General features: G+C 39.9%; 1 protein-coding gene across 7 annotated transcripts in view; it reads left to right on the top strand.

Annotated features, from left to right (window-relative positions):
- TENM3 (teneurin transmembrane protein 3) overlaps positions 1–22945 on the top strand; it is a gene marked incomplete at both ends in the record, with an annotated part of 327594 nt that overhangs the window by 202850 nt on the left and 101799 nt on the right. For all 7 annotated transcript variants that reach the window (XM_080639194.1, XM_080639193.1, XM_080639192.1 and 4 more), the window contains one exon: positions 3508–3746. In XM_080639194.1, coding sequence (XP_080495320.1) covers positions 3508–3746 — 239 coding nt within the window. The remainder of the gene's footprint in view (positions 1–3507; positions 3747–22945) is intronic.

The following is a 22945-nucleotide window of genomic DNA, read 5'->3' as shown; positions in this document are numbered from 1 at the left end:
CAACAAGGCAGAGGGCTGTGTCGTGTACTTGGGCCACAACAACCCCATGCAATGCTACAGTCTTGGGGAAGAGTGGCTGGAAAGCTGCTCAGAGGAAAGAGACCTGGGGGTGGTGATTGACGGCCACTGGACATGAGGCAGCTTGTGCGCAGGTGGCCAAGAAGGCCAACGGCATCCTGGCCTGTATCAGAAACAGTATGACAGCAGGACTAGGGAAGTGATTGTTCCCCTCTACTCAGCACTGGTGAGGTTGCACCTCGAATCCTGCGTTCAGTTCTGAGCCCCTCTCTACAAGAAGGATACTGAGTTGCAGGAGCATGTCTGAAGAAGGGCAGCAAAGCTGATGAAGGGTCTAGAGCACAAGTCTTAAGAGGCTGAGAAAACTGTCACTCTTTAGCCTGGAGAAAAGGGCAATCTTGAGAATTTTTCAGGCTGGATGTGAGTTAAAAATTCTTTACAAACGAGGGTGGTAAAACACTGGAACAGGTTGCCCATAGAGGTGGTGGATGCGCCATCCCTGGAGATGTTCAAGGCCAGGCTGGATGTGATTCCGGGCAACCTGATCTAGATGAAGATGTCCCTGCTTATTGCACAGGGGTTGGATTAGATGACATTTGAAGGTCCCTTCCAACCCAAACCATTCTATGATTCTATGACCTTATTGCTCTCTACCCGAAAGGAGGTTGTAGCAGGGTGAGTGTCAGTCTCTTCTCCCAGGTAACAAGCAATAGGACAAGAGGAGATGGCCTCCGGTTGCATCAGGGAAGGTTTAGATTGTATATTAGGAAAAAATTTTTCAGCAAAAGGGTTATCAAGCATTGGATTAGGCTGCCCAGGGAAGTGGTGAAGTTACCGTCCCCTGAAGGTGTTTGAAAGATGTGTAGATATAGTACTTAGGTACATGGTTTAGTGGTGGACTTGGCAGTTCTAGGTTAATGGTTGGACTAGATGATCTTAAAAGTCTTTTCTAACTAAATGATTCTATGATTCACATATAAAAGTTACTATTTCCTCTCATTGCCTTGATGCCCGAGATGAACTGTCAGAGCTATGACAGCTCACAGCACCACATATATGGGGCCATCTCCTGAGTTTATCTATGGGATTATGTTCTCAAAGGCTTTGAGGATACAGATTACAGTCTTTAGTAGGCTGTGCTGTACCAAAGCAAACATCTCAGCTCCCATTTTCCTGGAGAAAAAAAAAAAAAAAAAAAAAAGGAAAATATCAGAGGCCAACTGTTTTGTTGGGTTATTTTGTTAAAGCTTAAAAGTATATGGAGTTCTGTTCAAGTGCTTGTATAATGCCAGGTTCCATTTTAGTCTGTTGACCCTACCTGTAAGAGCAGGAGGATGTGAAAATTGAAGGTTTGATCAGGCAGCTTCTTATTTTTAACATGGCAGTGATGTTTAGGAGGGGTATTATTATACCTACAGTGTGGCTTTCCTTCAGTCCCCCAAAACAGTACACATTACACATAGAGAGAGAAACGGCTACCTTTCTGTTTGGCATTTTCTTGAGTTCTGTGTTGACACCCTTTGTGAAGTATGCCTGGACATAGCATCTGCCATATGTAGGCAAAAATGAGAAAGCAGTATCAGCCAAGTAGATAAGACACTTTATCAGGACTTAATGAATCTACATGGTTCTGCGAGTCTGTAAAATCATAGTAATGATGTAAGGTGTAAAACATTTTTTACATGAGGCTAGTTACTATTATTTTGGTGTTTATTACATAGAAAATGTCACAACTTGTAACGAAGTACCTTCGTAGAGAAGCTTTAAACCACCACGGCTTTCTCTTTTGAAATCATTGATAATCCTCTGAACTCAGAAGCCAAGAAAAATTGTGATGTGCTGTTGTGCATCAATAGATCTAGTGCATATCCTTGTGTTGTTATTACCAGCAAGTTTAATGTTGTTCAAAATGAAGTAACCCATGTAGTATATTTCATGGGGTCATGTTTGTAATGCAGATATTTTCAAGGAGAGGCTTATGCCAAGATGTTCTAGTTCATCTGTTAACCTCCATAGCAAAATCACCTGCAAACAACAAACTTTGTTTATCGACTGCTGGTCTTTTTCTAAGGCTGCAGTGGGATAAATTAATTTCTAGTGTCTCTCTAGTGCATTTCTGACAAAGCTGCTATACCTGTGCAGGTTGCTTCATTACCATGCAGGGATCCAAACAAGGTTCTTGTTGGAAGTCCCATCAGCTAAGAAGCAGTCCACAGTGCCACATGGTGTAACTAGAGGGCTTTCCGCTCCAAAGCTAGCTCATTTGGTGCTAGATCCTCTGACCCACACCATATAAAATGGTGTGCAGTAGGCAAACACTGTGTAGGCATGCCCTTGAGCTTCAGGAGGATCTAGGTATCAGCAATTCATGAGTGTCTCTTACCTATTAAAAAATGCAAACACCTGTCTAGTTCTGTTTAGCTGTTTGTGAGCTTGGTAAGTTCAAGATTTTCCACAGTGTGCTTTCTTACGATTTTTAGCTGTAATGTATTCCTTCTGCAAAGCCTAATGCATTAAGGTCAAACCTTACACTACAGAGTTGCCAACATTAACAAACTGGCAGAAAAAACCCAGGTGCAAAGATCTTTGGTTGGTTGAAGTTTTGTTGTTCATAGAGTTGTATATGTGCGTCAGGAGGAGAACTCCAAGTAGCATATGCCATGCTTAGAGGCTCTTCCAAAATAATTATGCTTGCATGGACTAAAATTAAAGGATTCTACTGTAGACAGGCCCAGGGACTAATACTTCTTTTAGAAATTTTAATTGAAAGAAATTAAGTTTACTGATAACTCACTGAGTGTGTCTTAACTTTGGCTTTGCTTTTCATTTCTGTTGCTGGTTGTGGTTCTTTTTGAGCACTTACTAAATCTAATTCTGTAGAATACTTCCTTGGTATGTAACAAAGCTGCTGTATCCATAATCAGATCTTGTTACAGTAAGATAATGTGCAAGGAGATACGAATTAGTGAACTGAGTATTTAGGACCAAAAAAAATAATCTTTTAACTGACTAATTTTGGCAAAGTTGCCAAGGGTTTGTATCTGAGAGATTTCTGTTTTCTTTGTACTTAACCCAGGAAAGCTGTGATAAGTAGTGTGGGCTATAGTCAGATTGCTCATTATTGACTTTTTAATGGAGTTCCCTGTAGTCTGTAGCAGAAGCCAACAAAAATAAATAGCAACAGAAAGCCTGTCCCTACTTGTTGGATAAACTCTGAGAGACCTCCTCCCTACCATACTGTGTTTTGGGTAGTTCTGTTTCCTGTCTGTATACCAGTGTATTACTGATGTTTGTAGGGGAATGGGTGTCAGTCTTAAAGGGAGAGTGGTTTTTTCCATGTGTGAGTGTCGTGACAAGTATTGCTTCTATGACCCTTTGTAGATTGGATGTTGTTAGCTATTTGAAAAATAGGCCACATAAAACAGAAGAGGTATGGCTGCTCCAGCTTTAATTACTTTTATGCTTTACCATACACTCTTTCTTCCACAGGCATTTCCTATTCAAAACAGGAACAGGGACCACACCGCTGTTCAGTACTGCAACGCCAGGGTACACAATGGCATCCGGCTCTGTTTATTCCCCTCCTACTCGGCCACTACCTAGGAACACTCTATCCAGAAGTGCTTTTAAATTCAAGAAGTCTTCAAAGTACTGTAGCTGGAAATGTACTGCACTCTGTGCCGTAGGGGTCTCAGTGCTGCTGGCAATACTGCTGTCCTACTTTATAGGTGAGTCTCATTTTTGTATAGTTGTCAGCATGAACAGGGGTGTCTGATGGATTGCATATGAACTACAACATACTAACCTTTAATTATCAATATTTTTGGTAACAGTAAAAAACACAATAATAATTTAATGAAAAGTCCCAATTGTTTAGAGGAAAAATAAAATTTGAATGTTTTGCAAGCATTGTGCAGCATGATAGTGGGTGAATTAACTTCTCTGTGGTGTCTAATTCCTATGAAGGTATTTCTGAAATACAGGCTGTAAAAATTCTGTAATGTGGCTATAACTTGCAGCATATCCATGGAACTCTTCTTCTCGCATTTTGCGTGAAACTAATACTACATTTAGGAATGTTAACTATCACTTATTTACTCATTACAGACACGTATGTTTGTGTATAGAGCTAGAGCAAAAGCCTAATACAGGCTTTTGATTTTAAAATAGGGAAATAATGGTTCAAAAGGACAACATACAGAGAAGATGGAGATTTCTTCCTCTCTTATGGGTTGTTTATTTTTAATTATTCTCTCTTTTCTTTATTTGTTTGTTATATTCCATTTCCCAATTTTTATTTTAGAGGATTTCTTTTATTTCATCTCTTTAATTATTTAATTTCTTAAACATTTGCTGTAAATATTATATAATTTGAGTTTTAGGCAATTAATGGGGACAGTGCTTGGCTGTGAGAAAAATGTCATTGACTTTAATACGGCAATAGAATAGGCTCTCTTTGTGCTTGTAACTTCTGTGGTTTTGTCTAGTTTACAGATTTTTTCACCTATTCCATAAATTGTCTTCAGATACTTTTCTTTTGACTAATTTGTTAATTAGAAGCTTAAGTCACCATATTTATGGAAAAATAAGCATAATGATCTGGTTTTTGGCATTAGTTGCGCTCAGATTCATAGTCGTAAGAAGTCACAGAAAGAGGAGAATCAGTCTTTCTTTCCCTCCCTCTTTAAAATCAGTGTAAGTTAATAATAAAGCCTAGAAGGCCTTATGATCCTTAAATCTTTATTGCCTTTGTTGAAACAGGCTTGCTACATTTCAATCCAAGGCACAGCCTAAGATGTATAAAGCCTTTGAAGTAGTTCTTACTGGAATGAAGCTCCTGTGAAAAATGCAAGAAACTGAGTTGCTGAGAAGCTGGAGAAATTCCTCTCTGCCCCAGCAAAGCAGAGCCTCTTGAGCAGCCTTCCCACTTCAGCTACCAACCTCAAAAGACTTGTATGCATCTAGAGCTTGTCACTGCTGCCAAGCCTCTTTCAATCATTGGATTTGTAGGGGTATTGTGTGAATGTACACACGAGTATAAAGGTGTAGTTTAAAGCTTCAACACTACTTCTTTTTTAAAGTGGGATTGAAATAATCCCATTTATAAAACACATTAATTGTGCTCAGTTTCCATCATATTGCCTCATAAATCATCAGAACCAAATATCTGCTACTAAATAAATACATAAATACGAAAGAAGGAATTCAGTATGAAATGTAACTGTCAGGAACTGTGAAAAACAGCCATGCAGATAGTAGAATATTGAAGACCTGATTCTGAGCTGAGCTCTACACTTTGCTGGCCCCAAAAGAGCCAGATTACTTATGAATCTGAGGTGCATAGGAAGATAGCTGTGCCGGATTATTTGTCCTATAGGCACATTAAGAAATATAAGCGTCTCTATTTCTGTATTTGGGAAAAAGAGTCGAGCTTTCCATTGGGTGAGAGCTTTCAGCTCCACACATCCTTTATTCACATACCCTGTAAAAAAATAGCCCAAATATAGCTGTACAACATTTTGTTTCATGGGCGCATGCCAGCTCACATCCTTGCTGAAATAAACAATGCACAAGGGCCTTCCTCTGCCCATAGTCAGTAAGGAGCTCTTTGCCCCCTGGTGATATTACACATATTTCAGCTAACTCAGCAATCTAAATGTAATATCCAGCACTCAGGGAGGCTCTCTAGAGAACTTCAGGTCCATAAAACTATGAATGGATTGCACACATTCATATATGTGGTTTTACCATCTCTATAGATGTAATATCAGAAATGCTCTCCATTTAATAGGCCAGCCAAATATAAATCAGTGAAAATCATTAATGTAAGATGGAAACAGTTCTTCATCATGGTTAACCATTTCATAACATAGGTGTGAAAGGGAAATGACTGGGTAGGAAATTGGTCATTACATAAAAAGATGGGGAGGACTGTAATATTGTGTGACCTCTAGCATCCTGTGACATGCCTCTAACACAGTGGTCTGGATTGTCTGCTGAGGTTTACAGCAGCTGAGGTGGCATGTCACATTTGTAAAGCAAGTTTGAGATGCATTTTGAGCTTCACAGGGAGACATTGCCACAAGCGTAAAAATGCTACAGCACTTGCTGCAAAATATGCCAGTACACATTGATGAGGAACATAGTGTGGCTGATACCAGCTCTATGACTTTGGCCACTGCAGACTGAAGCACTAATAGCACCACTCACCCAGTGAACAGTGGTGTAACCATGCCCTTCTCAGAAAGGCAGAGAGATGAACATGTCATGCCCAGACTTATTTTAGTTGCAGTGGATATGGAGTAGAAAAATTACTTCAGAACCCACTGCCTTTGCTCAGGCAACATAAGGCAGAAGAGACAGTTTGCTAGACTTCATGTCTGCCTTTGCAGAACTGCTCAGTCAATTACTGCTCCATCAATTAGCCCACCCTGAGGAAGAAGCTGCATCGAGAGTCTGGTCTGTCTTGCACTTCTTCCATCACTGAGAGGAAAAACTCCTACATCTACAAAGAGGAAGTGAGAGCAAAGGGTGTCAGCATGGGTAGAGACCATAGCAAACACTACATTGTAAAGCCACTTAATACAGTCTTGTGGGTCACAAGGGATTGAAAATGTTATGTCTTTGCGCATATTTTTGCTTTTCTAGCCCTAGTTGTATCTCTCAACAACTTTGCAATGTACAAAATGTTTAAGTTTACCATTCCTGTCAGCAAGACCTGCTAATTTTTAGAGAAAGTAGAAGTGAGTTGTGAAAAATGTTTAGAGGCTTCATCTACTGTTAAATGGTTGAGAAACAAAGAGTTAAGCAACAGAAACACGCAAGTGCTGAACCAAAAGATAGCGCAGCAACATATAGAAGAGTGAAATTAAACATTAGCTCTAGTTTAAAGGATTAAAAGAAAAGTTCTCTGAAATAATGGGTTAAAAAGATGGGGAATAAAGAATATAAAGTGCCTCATTTTGGGATCAAGATTACACAGGAATTTCTGCAAGCTGCTCATTTGCTTAACTGCTATCCGTAATCAGATTTGCAACCAAGGAAGAAAATGACCAGTTTTTTTCTAACATGAACATTTTAGATTCTTTTTCCCTGTTTGGAAGACTAGAAAGAGCAGTATTAAGTTTAAGCCATGAAAGAGTAAGAAATACGAAGTTGCCTTAGTTTGACCTCTTTTTATATACACATCAATACTTTTACCCTAACTTGGTACACAGAGTCTGTGTGAGAGCCAGAAAGAGAGTCCAGCTTTACAATGAGCAAGACAAAACAGAATTTAATCCTTCAGCTCCCTGTGGCTTACTGCCTAAAGCAGCATCTGTCATTTGTAGTGGGTGAATGAAGGGAAAGTTTTGTAGAGCAACTCCTAGGTCAAACATGGACATCAAATCACAGTTTCATGTGTAACCTCCATCCTTCAGTTCTGCCTTTTGGGATCTTCTCTGTCGACTCTTGGTTTTATTAAGGGGAGGAGCTTGTTGTTCCTGGGTGTAGGATTTTTTCTAACAAAAAAAATCACCTTGCAATTATAGAGAACCACATCAGTCAGGAATTGTTTCTAATATGTTGCGTAGCATGGGCTCTGAGGAGCTATAATAACAGGCTGGTACTGTAGTAATTATTTCTTGTTTAGTGTGGATTCAACAACAAGAAGAAATTAATGAGAATTTGGGGACATCAGGCAATGCCAGATATGGCACTGTCTTGACATTGTCTAAGTCAATACACAAGACTAGTGCCATTTTGACTGTGCATAGAACCAAATTCACAATTCATTTTCCTCAGTCAGTGTTGGAATTACACTATATCAGATTCAGTCAAATAAGCTTGAAGAGTTGTACACTGCAAGATTGGGTGCATCTGTCATGAATGTTGTCTTACGTCTGCTAAATAGGTTTCTATGAACATAAAACATTCTTTGAATACACAGTGAGACCTGACCTTCTTAGGCCTCTGCTGTCCTTACTTCTTCACAGCAATCTCTCATAGTTCTAAGTCTGTTGAGCATTTTACCCTCTGTGTACCTTTGGATTGATCATTTTGTTAGCCTTAGTTCTGTAGCAAATGGTCAGAACAAGAATATACACCAGCCAGCTATTCTTTGTGATAAAGCAAATGTTTACATATTAGTGATAGCAGAGGGACATCTCTTCTGTAGGGAAAAAAGGGAAAATGAATTTTATTTAATTAAAAAGGCCACGGGACTGTTTTTATTACTACTGCTTGCTGTGAACTGTTCAGCCAATCCATTTTGAACAGAGAAGAAAGCTAAGGTTTAGGCTTAACAACTGAAATACCTTCTGGGAAATCACGTATTTTGGTTTATATTCCATTCTGTGAGAAAGAGCAGCAAAACTGCTGTCCTGCTTTGACACAGGGATGACCATGCAGTCATAATGCAAATTGCAAATGAAATGTGGATGGAAAAGAGATACCAGACTTGAAATCCATGTTTGATAATTACAGATAATTTTCCACATTTGTATAAAAATAGATACATTGTGTTTATTATGTTGTGCATTCATGCTTTTGATCCATCTGAAAATGTTACTGTTTTCTCATCTTCTCACGATACTTAAGCTGAAAATTGATATGCTGATAGATTTCTAATAATGGACAACTATCTCCAGAGTTATCTCAAAAACTGACTGAGCATAGTAATAGAGCAACTTAAGAGGTTTTAAGGTAGAAAGAGAAGAAGGAGATAGGAAAAAACAACAAACAAGTTTCATTGTTAGGGGAAGCTGACACAGAGGGATGCAGAGTGTGAAAATTACAGCTGAGGGTCAGTTAACTATCCTGCATGTGAATTTTAAGTGATCCTTAAAGATTAGGCAATTGTCTGTTTCTGCAAACTGAGCTTAACTTTCCATGTCTCCGGTGCTGTTTACAAGTTTGTTGTCTGCAGTTCTCCTATGTTACTTGGGATTTAGCGTGACAGTGCTGGCACTCACATCTGTTTCCAGATTGTGGAGGACCAGATGCCTTTGCTGTTGGGCTCAGTGGCAGAGGAGATAGTCACCCTCCCGCAAACTAATGGACTTAAAACTGTGGCAATTATAGAATGGAATTTTTTGTAACTAAAGCAATGACTAAATATACTTGTAATCAAAAGGAATCTATTTTAGTTTATCAGTGAAGAACAATATAATACTTCTTTTTGATTGCAATGCCAAGTTAATAGTATTCTGCTGTTTGTAAAGCTCAATTACTGCCAGGAGTGAGGAAAACAGCTTAATTAATAATGCCACTTAAATGGAATTTTTATTATGATACCCAGCATAGGTATTGTAATTAACAGGCATGAGGGAGAATACAGTGTAGTTGCCATTAATCACCTTTACTTTCATTATGTGTTTATTGTAACTTTTTCTCTTTGACCTGCATTTAATTGTGGGTGTTGTAATGCTTTTGTCACTGAAAGTTTTATCAAGAACTTTGTTTTTCCACATTCTCTCCTCATTTCTGTCAGCTTCCCAAGGTTGTGCTGGGACCGTAGCTATGACTGGAGCTTCACTGAGGTGTGGGGCTTGGCAATATGTTTTCTATATGCAGATATGTGGCAGATTTTTGCAGTTTGCCAGGTTTATGCTCTCACACCATTTCTTTTTCCATCAGATTAAAGGCATTGAGGTAGCTAATATATTTTACAAGGGCATGTAGTGATAGGACAAGAGGGGATGGTTTTAAACTTTAAGGGGGTAAATTTAGATTAGGCATTAGAAAGAAATGCTTTACTATGAAGGTGGTGAGATGCTGCAACAGGTTGCCCAGAGAAGCTGTGGCTGCCCCATCTCTGGAAGTGTTCAAGGCCACATTGGACAGGGCTTTGAGCAACCTGGTCTAGTGGAAAGTGGATGATCTTTAAGGTCCCTTCCAATCCAAATCAGTCTGTGATTCTATGAGTTATATATCTGACTTTAAAAAAAAATTTTGCAATCCATGGGACTTTTAGAGAAGGCTCCAGGTGTTGCTAGGATATTTGGAGGCCGCAGCTGTGTTTCCTGTCATCCTTTCTTTTCCCAGATTGAAGGTTTCTGGTATCAGATGCCTCCGATGGCAATGCTGTGTGCAGGGCTCTGCCTCCCCATTGTGTGTGTCTGCTCTGTGTCCGTCAAAATCTGCTTGCCTGTTTTTTTAGACATCAGTGCCACATGTTGCTCTTCTGGGACAGAAGACCATGTGTGTAGTCTCCTCAGTTGGGCTTTTAGTGTGTGATCATATACCTGGTGAATGCCATACAGCACACTTCTTTAGCAGGCAGAAACCACCTCCTGAAACTTCTGAAGGATGTTAGCATCCTGAAGTACCAAAAGCCAGATAATTGATACTTGTGGGCCATGACTTACTAACATCAGTCAAGGCAACTCCTTTCAGCCATTTCTTAAATGGCAATATTCAGATACACATGTGAATGTCAGCTTTTAGGCTTTAACATGAAGCTTAATATTACAGCTAGAACTTCAATGACTCTGCATTGCAGAGATTTTCAGCTGTCTAACATGAGATAAATTTATTTTCCATGGTATCCCATAGCCATGACTTTTAGATACCTGCATGAATTTCATATAATATTTACAGCATTGCTGATGAGCTCATTGTGCCTCCTTGGTGTGGAAATATTTTGTAAACAATAATGGTATTTCTTATGTTTACCACAATCAAAACTGAGAGGCAGAGAGAATAACTAGTCAGAAAATGAAATTGTTATGCTTCACCACCTTATTGGGCTGAATTGGGCTGAAAGTGTTTTTAACATCTTTCATTGAAATAGTGTAAATGTTGAACATCTATGTCTTGAAACATGAAGTTTAAATATATTTTCTTGTCTCTTGCAGGAGCATCATTATGGCTTCAGTTAATGTTTTTTAAGCAAAGATCTTGTTACTGTGTTTCAGACTAAGTGCAAAACATAATATAACACTATTTCAGGAGTGCACACTATTAACATTTGATTGGTGTAGTGGATGCCACATGCTATTATTCTTAGTGGCACTGAGAGTAAAACATTCATTGAGAAAGATAATCCTCACACAGAAGGATGTAGGAACATGTAATTGGCAGTCAGGAGGTTAAAAGAGACTTGACAAGATTTCAAGGGATTAAAAAAGTTAATCTGTCAAGGAGCATATCCACTTCTTTTCCAAAAAAAGGCTTGTATTCTAATTAAGATTTATCACAAAGTTTTTGGCAATAGTCCTGTCACCATGCACTTTTGCCTAATGGAGCAAATTCAGACTTAGTAATGCTGGCAGTGTAACAGGTGTAATAATAAACTACAAGTTGACATGATGTCATTGTCCATAGGTCCCACATTATGTGATTCTGCCATCATACTCTGATACAGTATCATTACAAGAAAGATGCTGAGGTTCTAGAGCGTGTCTGAAGAAGGGCAATGAAGCTTGTGAAGGGTCTAGAGGAAAAGTCCTATCAGGAGTGGGGTTGTTTAGCCTGGAGAAAAGGAGGCTCAGGGGAGACCTCATTGCTCTCCACAACTACCTGACAGGATGTTGTAGCAAGGTGGGTGTTGGTCTTTTCTCCCAAGTACTAAGCGGTAGCACAAGAACAAGCAGCCTCAAGTAGCACCAGGCAAGGTTTAGATGGGATATTAGGAAAAATTTCTTCACCAAAAGGTTGTCAAGGTTTGGAACAGGCTGCCCAAGGAAATGGCCGAGTCACCATCCCTGGAGGTATTTAAAAGACATGTAGACATGGTGCCTAGGCACATGGTTGAGTGATGGACTTGCCAGTGGTAGGTTAATGGTTGGACTCAATGATCTTAAAAGTCTTTTCCAACCTAAATGGTTCTATGATTCTTTCAAGCACATTCTGTAGAGATGTTGGCCCTTCTGCTCTCCTCCTATAATCTTCTGGCAGACTTCTAAATAGTAGCAATTTTTAGTCTGATGAGAAATGAAGTTAAATTATACCAGCCACCTTTTTTTTTTTTATAAATAGCAAGCTTTCACTAATTTGAAGATGTAGTTCCTATTTTATCAATGCATGTAAACATGTAGTGTGTTTTAGTAATATGTATGCATATGTAATACTTTATATGCATGCTTATGTTTAAGAGATTTTGCAAAGCAGAGATAAATTTACTCAGGCGATTATCTAAGTTGTTGTGGACATACAGTTACAGTCTTCTCTGCTGGTAGTTTCCATTAATTTGCAACTCCTGTCTGTGAAGAAACAAGACAGCCCCTAGAGATGTGCTATCTGCTGTGATCATAATACATGTATTAAAGCTCGTAGTTTTGTGTACAAGTTGCATCTTTTATAAATTGCATATTTTCTGTAAATTGCAATCTTTTCTTTAATCTCTTCTATGAAGACAATTGTTTGGTCTCTTTTAGAATGCTTTAAGAAGTTCATGCTGTTAAAAATGTCAGATTTAGATGAGATTTTAGTAAGCTTCTCCATACAAAAGCACTTTAGAATAAAAAGGTCAAGTGCATGTGTCCAAACTTGCTTTGAGCAATATTATTTGATGTTACATTTATGATTGAGATTGCAGAAGCACATGGGTTTTATATAGGTGTAATTACCCCACTGTAGTGCTTAATTATAGATGAAAGTAGGTGTCCCCTGAAGTAGACAGGAATCTTTTAAATATGAGACGCTTCATTTTCGCGTTGATGCTGTTTCAGACACCTTCATTCACAAAACCATAAAACAAAAAACAAAAAAAAAAAACCACAACTGTCTCTTTAGGAATCATCGCCTGTAACAGCATTTGTAGTTTTTTAATCCAGGAAAAACAAATGTGCTACAACTGTGGACATTTGCATTTGCAAACTTAGTTTTTCTCAATGATAAAACCAATCAAACAAAACCAGAGTGGTTTTGCCAACATTTGATGAATTAAAATCACACAAAAGCATCTTTTAATAACTCCATGCAAGGAGTAATATAGGAAGGGGTTAGGTATCGTAAATTAATATCAGCCATTTGGAAAATGAGCTAGTTCCAGAAACCTCTAAGTAAAGAAACAGGTGTGTTTCCTGTGGTTTTAATTGAAAAATACTTCTAAGTTACCATTGCTAAGGTACAGGAAGAGTAGTATATTTATTTCATAGAATCACAGAATGGTTTGGTTTGGATGAGACCTTAAATATTATCTAGTTTCAACCCCCCTGCAATTTGCAGGGACACCTTCCACTAGAGCAGGTTGCCCCAGCAACTTCTTTTCTGTCGCTCTCCTGTTTGTAATCTCTACTGAAGTATCCACATGTTTGAATAGGAGAGTTACTATGCTTCTTGTTATTTCAATTCAGCTGGAGCAAAAAGTAGAGAATAATTTTAAAATGCATCCTTATTACTAATCGAGTCTTTTCACGCAGCAAAAGGAGTAGTTGATTTTCTCTATCAATTTTATAAATGACTGTTACTTTGAACTAAGACTGCCTATTCTTAACATCGTCTGTAAGATTCTGTAGTTCAGTGTCTTGGCTAATTTTATTTTAAGGGGGAAAAAAAATCAATGTGAAACTGTAATCCTAACATGTTTTGCAAGGCTTACATAACTCTTTAACAAATACAAAGTGGTTTACAAACTGGCTTGCAAACAACAAATCACTGGCCTTACAAACAATTAACAGTAAGGTTGTCTTTATGTCATAGGTTTCTTCCATAAATCATATATGATAAATTTTCTCTGCTTGCTGTTTATTCATAGTATTTTTCATGAATCTACAGTATATCTTTCCTCACAGGAATCATAGAATCATAGAATAGAATCATAGAATAGTTAGGGTTGGAAAGGACCTTAAGATCATCTAGTTCCAACCCCCCTGCCATGGGCAGGGACACCCCACACTAAACCATGTCACCCAAGGCCTCATCCAAGCTGGCCTTGAACACCGCCAAGGATGGAGCATTCACAACTTCCCTGGGCAACCCATTCCAGTGCCTCACCACCCTAACAGTAAAGAATTTTTTCCTTATATCCAATCTAAACTTCCCCTGTTTAAGTTTGAACCCGTTACCCCTTGTCCTGTCACTACAGTCCCTGATGAATAGTTCCTCCCCAGCATCCTTGTAGGCCCCCTTCAGATACTGGAAGGCTGCTATGAGGTCTCCACGCAGCCTTCTCTTCTCCAGGCTGAATAGCCCCAACTTTCTCAGCCTGTCTCCATACGGGAGGTGCTCCAGTTCCCTTATAGTTTCTTAAAAGCCACATCTCACTTTAGTGAAGCTGTTGGAGGAACATGGTGTGTTAGTTCAATGCACATAAAATGCATGAATTACTATAAAATAAGGGATGCTCCATCTAGTACCCAGTTTCTGCTGTGTGTCTCTGGCCCAGGCACACAGCTGTTTTGGCAGGCACAGTTGCTGGTGATGTAGTGAGGAACTCTGTCCCTGTGAGGAACTGAGCTAAAATAGAGTGTGATGGAGAGGTTTCAGTAGGTGGATGACTGCAATCGCTAAGCTAACTTAAACATTGGGGTTTTGAACCAGTGATTTGCATGGGACTGTTTGCTCATGCAGATAGCAGGTGGCTTACAAGTTTGTATTGGAGGTATTGAGGTAAGGTAGAGTTGTATAAAAAGGCCTCTTGATGGTGATCTCAGCATGTCCATACTGTTTTAAAATGTGGATTTAAGTGGAAATTCTGTGGTTTTGCAAATTGAGCTGTGTGTAGTGGTTGGTTTATACATCTACATAATTGCACAGTTCAGGTAGGTGAGTGATAATTATCTTGGATAGATCTAAATCACCATGAAGAAGCTTTGTAAAGAGGTTTTAAGTTATTTCGTTCTGGCCTCAATCACGTACCTTTGATCTACAAGTGGACTGCTGTAATCGTGATATCATGAAGCCTACAAATAGCAAAGAATTAGAAAACCTATATATTGACTTGCACATTCAATCAACTTGTATATGATCTCAGCAGGAAATTCAAAACAAAAGCTAATTTATGGAAAAATATGTAGTTCTAATCACAGTTTAGCTCTGTGGGGTTCCAAATAACACACTGCAATCTCTACATGCAGTTGCTTTCATCTTACATTCCAGATTTGGTGACATTCCAAACCTTCTTATCAAACCTTATTATCATCTTTTATTAAGGCTTATTACATTTCTTCTTATTGCATGTTTGCTGTAATACTCTGTCATTCTTACTATGGAATTAAAAAGCTTTGATCTTTTCTAGCCAGTCATGAGATGGAAGTATGCAACACCATAGTTCACTACAGACTATAAAATCCCAGCTCAGTGTGTCCTTTGAACATCACCTTAATTGGCCCCTGTTTCTTTTTCCTTTGGTCCTTAAGTCTTTTAATCAGACATCACTTCTTTATGCTGTCAACATGCAAATAGGTTAAGCATGTTCATATAGTGCCACTTCACTATTATTGTTAAATCCCTCAAGAGATTTGTGGGGGTTTGTTGCGTTTGGATTTGTTGGGTTGTTTTGTAATAAAGGCTTTTGAACTGTAAAAATGGTTGGACCTGTTCATTGACACTTTTGCCTCAGAAAGATGATTCCAATGAATTTTGAGACTTTACGTGAACATTTCTTAACACTTCTTTTTTACGAGGGCTGCAATCTAAAGGATGTAGCCTTGAGCAAGACTTCAGTTGGAGTTGTGGAACAAAAATAGAACAGATAAACACAAATGTGAGCCTCAGCTGTTTTCCAGAAAGTGACTTTAAGGAAGGAAAGGGAAGGAGTTAAAGATAGAGAAGGAAGTAAAGAAATGCCTGGAGGAATACAGCAAAGTAATTATCCTGCAGTCTTAACCTAGTCTTGAAAAGTGTAAATCAGGGTACATTTTTTTCTCCCCCACAATACTTGACAACAAAATCATTGATTATGACTTTATTAGATAGGAACCCAAAATTTATGGAATGTTTTTCATGCCTTTGCATGAACTGAGACAAAACAAGCCTCATCTCAGAGGAGTCGGCAATCTAATATGCGCTTCCCCATCATTTCTGTACCTGTAATGATTTTTCACCATCTTGTTAACTATGAGCAACATTGTAGTTTCTCGCTACTCGTATGGTGAGGGGCGGAAGCACTAGTTCCCTCTGAACTGGGGCTTAGACATAGAGCATTCACGGAATGCGGGTCATCAACCATTTATTGCACAGTTAGAATTCCTTATATCTGCCGCCCAAGCACCTCCCCAGGGTCAGCTGGTTCCTGTCCCTCCTGGCAACCTCCCGTCCATGCACCAATCCCTACAATTATCTGAAAAAAAAAAAAAAAAAACCAAAAGAACCAACCAAACTGCAAAACAAAAACGAAGCAAAAAAACCAAAAAAAGCTCTGTTCAGAAGAAAGCCCAGCATTACAGAGGCAATTACAGAGACGTGGTGGGACAGCTTGCATGACTGGAATATACTCATGGAGGGCTATGTCCTTTTCAGGAAAGACAGGCCAGCCAGGCGGGGTGGTGGGGTTGCTCTTTATGTGCGAGAGCAGCTGCAATGTACTGAGCTCTGTCCAGGGACAGAGGACGAGCAAGTTGAGAGCCTGTGGGTGAGAGTTAAGGGGCAGGCTGGCAGGGGTGATACTGTTGTGGGTGTCTGTTACAGGCCACCAGATCAGGGTGAGGAAGTTGATGAGGCCTTCTACAGGCAGCTGAGAGCGGCTTCACAGTCACAGGCCGTGGTCGTCATGGGGGATTTTAACTTCCCTGATGTTTGCTGGAAGGACTACTCAGCAACCCAGCCACAGTCCAGGAGGTTCCTCCAGTGTATGGATGATAACTTCCTCATGCAAATGGTGGATCAGCCAACCAGGAGAGGAGCACTGCTGGATCTCATCCTCACTAACAAGGAGGGTCTGGTCGAAGCAGTAAAGGTTGAGGGCTGCCTTGGTTGCAGCGACCACGAGATGGTGGAATTCAGGATCTTGTGTGGTAGGACCAGTAGCATAGCAAGTAGAATTGCAACCCTGGACTTTAGCAGGGCAAACTTTGGCCTTTTCAAGCAATTGCTAGGGGAAATCCCATGGGCAAAGCTGCTTGAAGGAAAAGAGGCCCAAGATAGTTGGTTGGCATTCAAGGATTGCTTATTCCGAGCTCAAGAGCAGAGCATCCCGACACGTAGGAAGTCAAGGAAGAGGACCAGGAGAGGCATGGCTAAATAGGGAACTGCTGGGTATGCTCAAGTGGAAGAGGAGAGTTTACAGGTCATGGAAGGAGGGGCTGGCCACTTGGGAGGAATATAAGGCTGCTGCTAGAGGATGTAGGAAGGCAGCTAGGATGGCTAAGGCCTCCTTAGAATTAAATCTGGCAAGAGGGGTCAAGGACAGCAGAAAGAGCTTTTTCAAATACATATCTGATAAAACTAACACCAGAGGCAAGGTAGGCCCACTGATGAATGGGATGGCTGCCCTGGTGACAGAAGATACAGAGATGGCAGAGTTATTGAATGCCTTCTTTGTCTCTGTCTACTCTGCCGGCGGCAGTCCTGAAGAGCCCTGTACTCCTGAGACCTCAGATGAAGTCAGGTCACTGGAACAGTTTGCCTTAGTCGATGAGGAATGGGTTAGAGACCAGTTGAGCAATCTGGACATCCATAAATCCATGGGTCCAGATGGGATGCACCCGCGGGTGCTGAGGGAACTGGCGGAAGTCATTGCTAGACCACTCTCCATCATCTTTATGAAGTCTTGGGAAACGGGAGAGGTGCCTGAGGACTGGAGGAAAGCAAATGTCACTCCAGTCTTCAAAAGGGGCAAGAAGGAGGACCCGGGTAACTATAGACCGGTCAGCCTCACCTCCATCCCTGGGAAAGTGATGGAACACCTTATCCTTGATGCCATCTTAAGGCATATCAAGGATGAAAGGGTTATGAGGGGCAGTCAACATGGCTTTACCAAGGGGAAGTCATGCTTGACCAGCCTCATAGCCTTTTATGAGGAAATAACATTGTGGATGGATGATGGCAGAGCGGTGGATGTGGTCTACCTTGACTTCAGCAAAGCATTTGACACAGTCTCCCACAGCATCCTCATAGCTAAACTGAGGAAGTGTGGTCTGGATGATCAGGTAGTGAAGTGGACTGCGAACTGGCTGAAGGAGAGAAGCCAGAGAGTTGTAGTCTATGGGGCGGAGTCTAGTTGGAGGCCTGTATCTAGTGGAGTGCCTCAAGGGTCAGTACTGGGACCAGTATTATTTAATATATTCATCAATGATTTAGATGAGGGAATTGAGTGTACTGTCAGCAAGTTTGCTGATGACACTAAGCTGGGAGGAGTGGCTGACACGCCAGAAGGCTGTGCTGCCATCCAGCGAGACCTGGACAGGCTGGAGAGTTGGGCAGGGAGTAACTTGATGAAATATAACAAGGGAAAGTGTAGAGTCCTGCATCTGGGCAGGAACAACCCCAGGTTCCAGTATAGGTTGGGGAATGACCTGTTAGAGAGTAGTGTAGGGGAGAGGGACCTGGGGGTCCTAGTGGATGGCAGGATGACCATGAGCCAACACTGTGCCCTTGTGGCCAAGAAGGCCAATGGCATCCTGGGGTGTATTAGAAGGGGGGTGGTCAGTAGGTCGAGAGAGGTCCTCCTTCCCCTCTAATCTGCCCTGGTGAGACCGCACCTGGAATATTGTGTCCAGTTCTGGGCCCCTCAGTTCAAGAAGGACAGGGACCTGCTGGAGAGAGTCCAGCGCAGGGCAACTAAGATGATTAAGGGAGTGGAGCATCTCCCTTATGAGGAAAGGCTGAGGAGCTGGGTCTCTATAGTTGGGAGAAGACTGAGGGGTGACCTTATTAGTGTATATAAATATATAAAGGGGGAGTGTCACGAGGATGGAGCCAGGCTCTTCTCAGTGGCAAACAAGGATAGGACAAGGGGTAATGGGTATAAACTGGAACACAAGAGGTTCCACTTAAACTTGAGAAGAAACTTCTTCTCAGTGAGGGTGACAGAACACTGGAACAGGCTGCCCAGGGGGGTTGTGGAGTCTCCTTCTCTGGAGACATTCAAAACCCGCCTGGACACATTCCTGTGTAACCTTATTTAGGTGTTCCTGCTCTGGCAGGGGGATTGGACTAGATGATCTTTTGAGGTCCCTTCCAATCTTTAGCATACTGTGATACTGTGATAATACTAAGACTGTTTAGGTAACACTGAAGACTGTTACATAATGGAGAACATTGGATGATCATCAGAATAAATATCTTATTTAAATAAGAGGCTATTGAATCTTTGTTTCTGTTTTAAGAAATCTGGATTCTCCCTTAACCTTTGACTGAGCCTCACATAATGCTGTTGACAGAATTAGACCATTGTTATATAAAAGTCCGAGGCTTGACAACTAAAATGAGACATCTAGCCAGACAAGTTTTCAGAGGTATAAATGTTCCTTTTTGCGGTGAACATAGTAGAAATTCTTACTCTAAGACTGCCATGCATCTTAACAATGCATATGCAGCAATACTTTAACATGGCATATAATAATCTTTGATTAGTGGCAAAGAAAGTAAGTTTATCCATAGAAGATAGCTGATACATCTTTGTTCCTGTATTTTTTTGTAGCAGTTTTTTGTGATGTGTTTTGCAAATTCTTTGTTAAGAAAATATTCCAAGGGAAAATGAGGAGTAGAGGATAAAGGTTGGATTTTTTTTTTCAGGTGAAACAGTAAAATCAATGGACCCATTTAACAGTTCAGGATAAAAGGAAAGAGACTACACTTTTTCAGTTAGTATATTGATCTTGATAGATATTGCTAAGTTTTTCATATAATGCTATACTAATATGGTTTACATTCAAAATATAGGTTCAGAAACTTTTGTATGATGCTTCTGGTGGCTAACCCTTTGAGGGTGCTCGAAAGCATGCACTTTTAAGTTATTTTGAATTTAGAGATAACAGGCTTCTTGTTGATTTGAGAAAAACAGTAATAAATAAGGAACTTGTCTAACTTTTAATTTGCTTTATTTGAAATTTTAATTAACTGTTTTTAATTCACTATTTGATCTGCAGGAACATCCAACTCATATTATTATCTTAGAAAAAAGCAAATGAATGCAAATCACTAACAGTTGATTTGCACATCTTCTGGTCCACTCCAGGTCCTTCAGAATAAAATAGGTTTAGATTCTAATTATAGCTGCAAGAAAAATATATGGGAGATAATTTCAAAAACCACTTCAATGTTCAAATATTTCATTTGAAAATGTATTGCCAACAGGGAGATGAACTAGAAGATAATCCTTCAACAAGATTGAGCAATAATTGCAATTTGCTTAGTTTAAATTATAATCTTTTTGCATTGCTTTAAATATAAATGATATTCACTTTTCCTTATGTGCAAGTGTGCATATATATTATTCTATTAATTCTAGGGAAGCAATTTTGTAAATCATGGTTTGAAAGCACCAGGACCCAGAAATACGTAGCATTCCTGGAAAATCGGTTCAGTATCTTAGCAAGAAGCTCCTCTTAAAACACGGCTTCATGAATAATAAGACTTGATTACCATACCTTGTAAAACACATGGGAGAAAGGGAAGAGGGTCATCAACATCATTCAGTTCCTCTTGACAACTTTCGCCACAGTGTAGTGTTCTTTATGTTTATAGAACATACACTATACGCCTTCTCCAGAGGTCTTGGGGAGATGCTTGCTCCTTAGACATAGCTGCTGTTTTTTAATTTCTGCTGTCAAGTGTTAATTTTCATCTGTTGTTATACTAGAAAGAGCTGGAAGAACACTGGAAGTCCATTTCCCAATTCAGGCAACTCTGTTTATATTTATTTCTACTTAGAGGAATCCTCCTGTCTGTAAATTATTTTTCCCCTGAAATGTGTTCTGTCGTTTTTAGAACTTTCACTGCAAAAACAAGTTTACCAAATTCAGAATGGAAGGTGATAAATTACTGGCACTTCTGACCAGTACTTCAGAGACTTGGGACTCAGACTTCAGTTACCTCTCCAGTTACTGTAGGGCTGCTTCTCTGAATAAAGCCTGTGCTTATATGCATATGCTTTTGCTTGTTTATCTTATCACCTGCATCTTTAATGCTTTCACTTGCATAGCTCAAATTTTGTTTGCTATGCACTTTGTTTTCATATTTTCATGAGCCTATTTGTCACTTACAGTACTTTAAAAAAAAAAAGATGTGTTTGATGCTGGTGAATTATGATAGAGAAGCCCTTGAATTTTGACCAGCACAGGAAATAAGTTTCTCTGGTTTTTACTGCATATTGCTGCTCTTCCTACAAAGAAAAAAAAGTATTCTTTCTTTCTGATAGCAATCATAAACCCTAGCATTGCATGTATATTCACATCTGTGTCCAAATGTTGTTTTCTGTTCAGAACTACATCCTCGATGCTGGAGGATGCTAACATAGAATTTCTTAATCAACTACCTGTCCCTGTCCTCCTACCATTCAAGTGTTTGAGGAGATGGAAAAAAAAATCCAGACAAGACCAGTTTTTGCTAAATGGAGAAACAGCTACCTAAATTGCTTTTCTGTTACAGTTCTTTTTTGTGCCTCTCATAACTTTGGCAGAAGAGAGCTTTGAGCTAGTGAGCAAGGCAGCAAAGAGAAAACACTCCTCAGTCGAGGGCAGCAGGTAGTTGTCAGCTCTCATAGTTCTAGTTCTGCCACGTAGTTACATAAATTACCCTGTCTTACCACCTAGTAATAAAGGGACTGATTTCTTTTTGGATTGCTGAAGAAAGTCCCAAGGAGGGTTTTGAAGTGATAGTACAGTATGTTTGCTCACGAACAAGTTCCTTGTAAACAGAATGCATAAAGCACAGCAGTACTAGCCTGAGAAAGGAGCTTGCAAGACAAATGGGCTAGCAACTTTAAAAGAATGAAAGGGCCTGATAGCAGCAACTTCTTGAAGCATATTACTGTAAAATGTTTTACCCAGTGTAATCTAGTCATAATATTTTTTAAAGTGTTTTGCTGTGAAATATATTCTTATTTGCTGTTTTGAGTGGAAATGAAGGCCTCGTACACTTGATTACAAACCAAAATAAGTAGACCTCAATTACACAGTAAAAGGTAAGATCAGTCAGGCTTGGCAAAACAGTTTAAGGTGTTTCAGAAAACCTTCAGTGAACTATGTGGTGACAGATGGTAAGATTACCTGATAGCCTGTAACAAATGATAGCATTTTTGTGTTAATATCAATGCTACTGTAGGTATAAGTGCACTCTAACCTGAACTCTGAATCTTATCTTTTGAATCTCTCAGTCAATTTGGCATGTTCTGCTTTGCAGAAATGTGGGAGGGAGGAGATGTTGGAGAAAGCTCAACTGTTGGTTTGCTTACTGCTCATATGTTTGAGATTTGTTCTGGAGAATTCAGCCATGTCAACTGGCACCACCTAGACACTGATGCTGTGTTCATGCCAAGAGCAGCGCAGATCCTAGAGGTCTTTCTCCTCTCTGATGTCTCTCCTTTCTACTCTGTTAGAGGGAGCAGAGTCCTCACCATTTAAACTACCACCACGCTGTAAACAGCTGGCCATAATGCTGATAATTTGACCAACAGCATTACAAATACCACCTTAAACAACTCTGTCAGTCCCAAGGTAAAATGCTATCATAACTCTAGCAAGTGAAGATCTGTTGATGGCTAGAGATTACTTTGCAGAGTAGAGCTGGGGACTGAAACAGCAAAATAGGCAGAGGATATCATCATCTGTTTCATAAAAAATCATCCTGTTCATTTCAGGAAGAGTCATCCCAGTCCTGATAGGAGTAAAAGGAGCCTTTGTTAGGGTTTAGTGGGCACATTTGTATTGTGACAACCTGTCTTCTCACCCATCCCCTGAGGCTTCATCCATGCTTGCAGCTGTGGGTTATTTCAACTGAGTCATTGTCCCTGACCACATTCATCCCAACCTGCATGTCTTTTGGTTAGAGGCATCTAGCATTCTCAGACAAGTCCTTGCTGCCATCAGATATATATGCCAGTATTGAAAGTTGTTCCAGT

This window comes from Psittacula echo, assembly GCF_963264785.1.
Source record: "Psittacula echo genome assembly, chromosome: 1".
NCBI lineage: Eukaryota > Metazoa > Chordata > Aves > Psittaciformes > Psittacidae > Psittacula > Psittacula echo.
The sequence above is the reverse complement of the archived record's forward strand: the minus strand, read 5'-3'. Positions and strand labels throughout refer to the sequence as shown.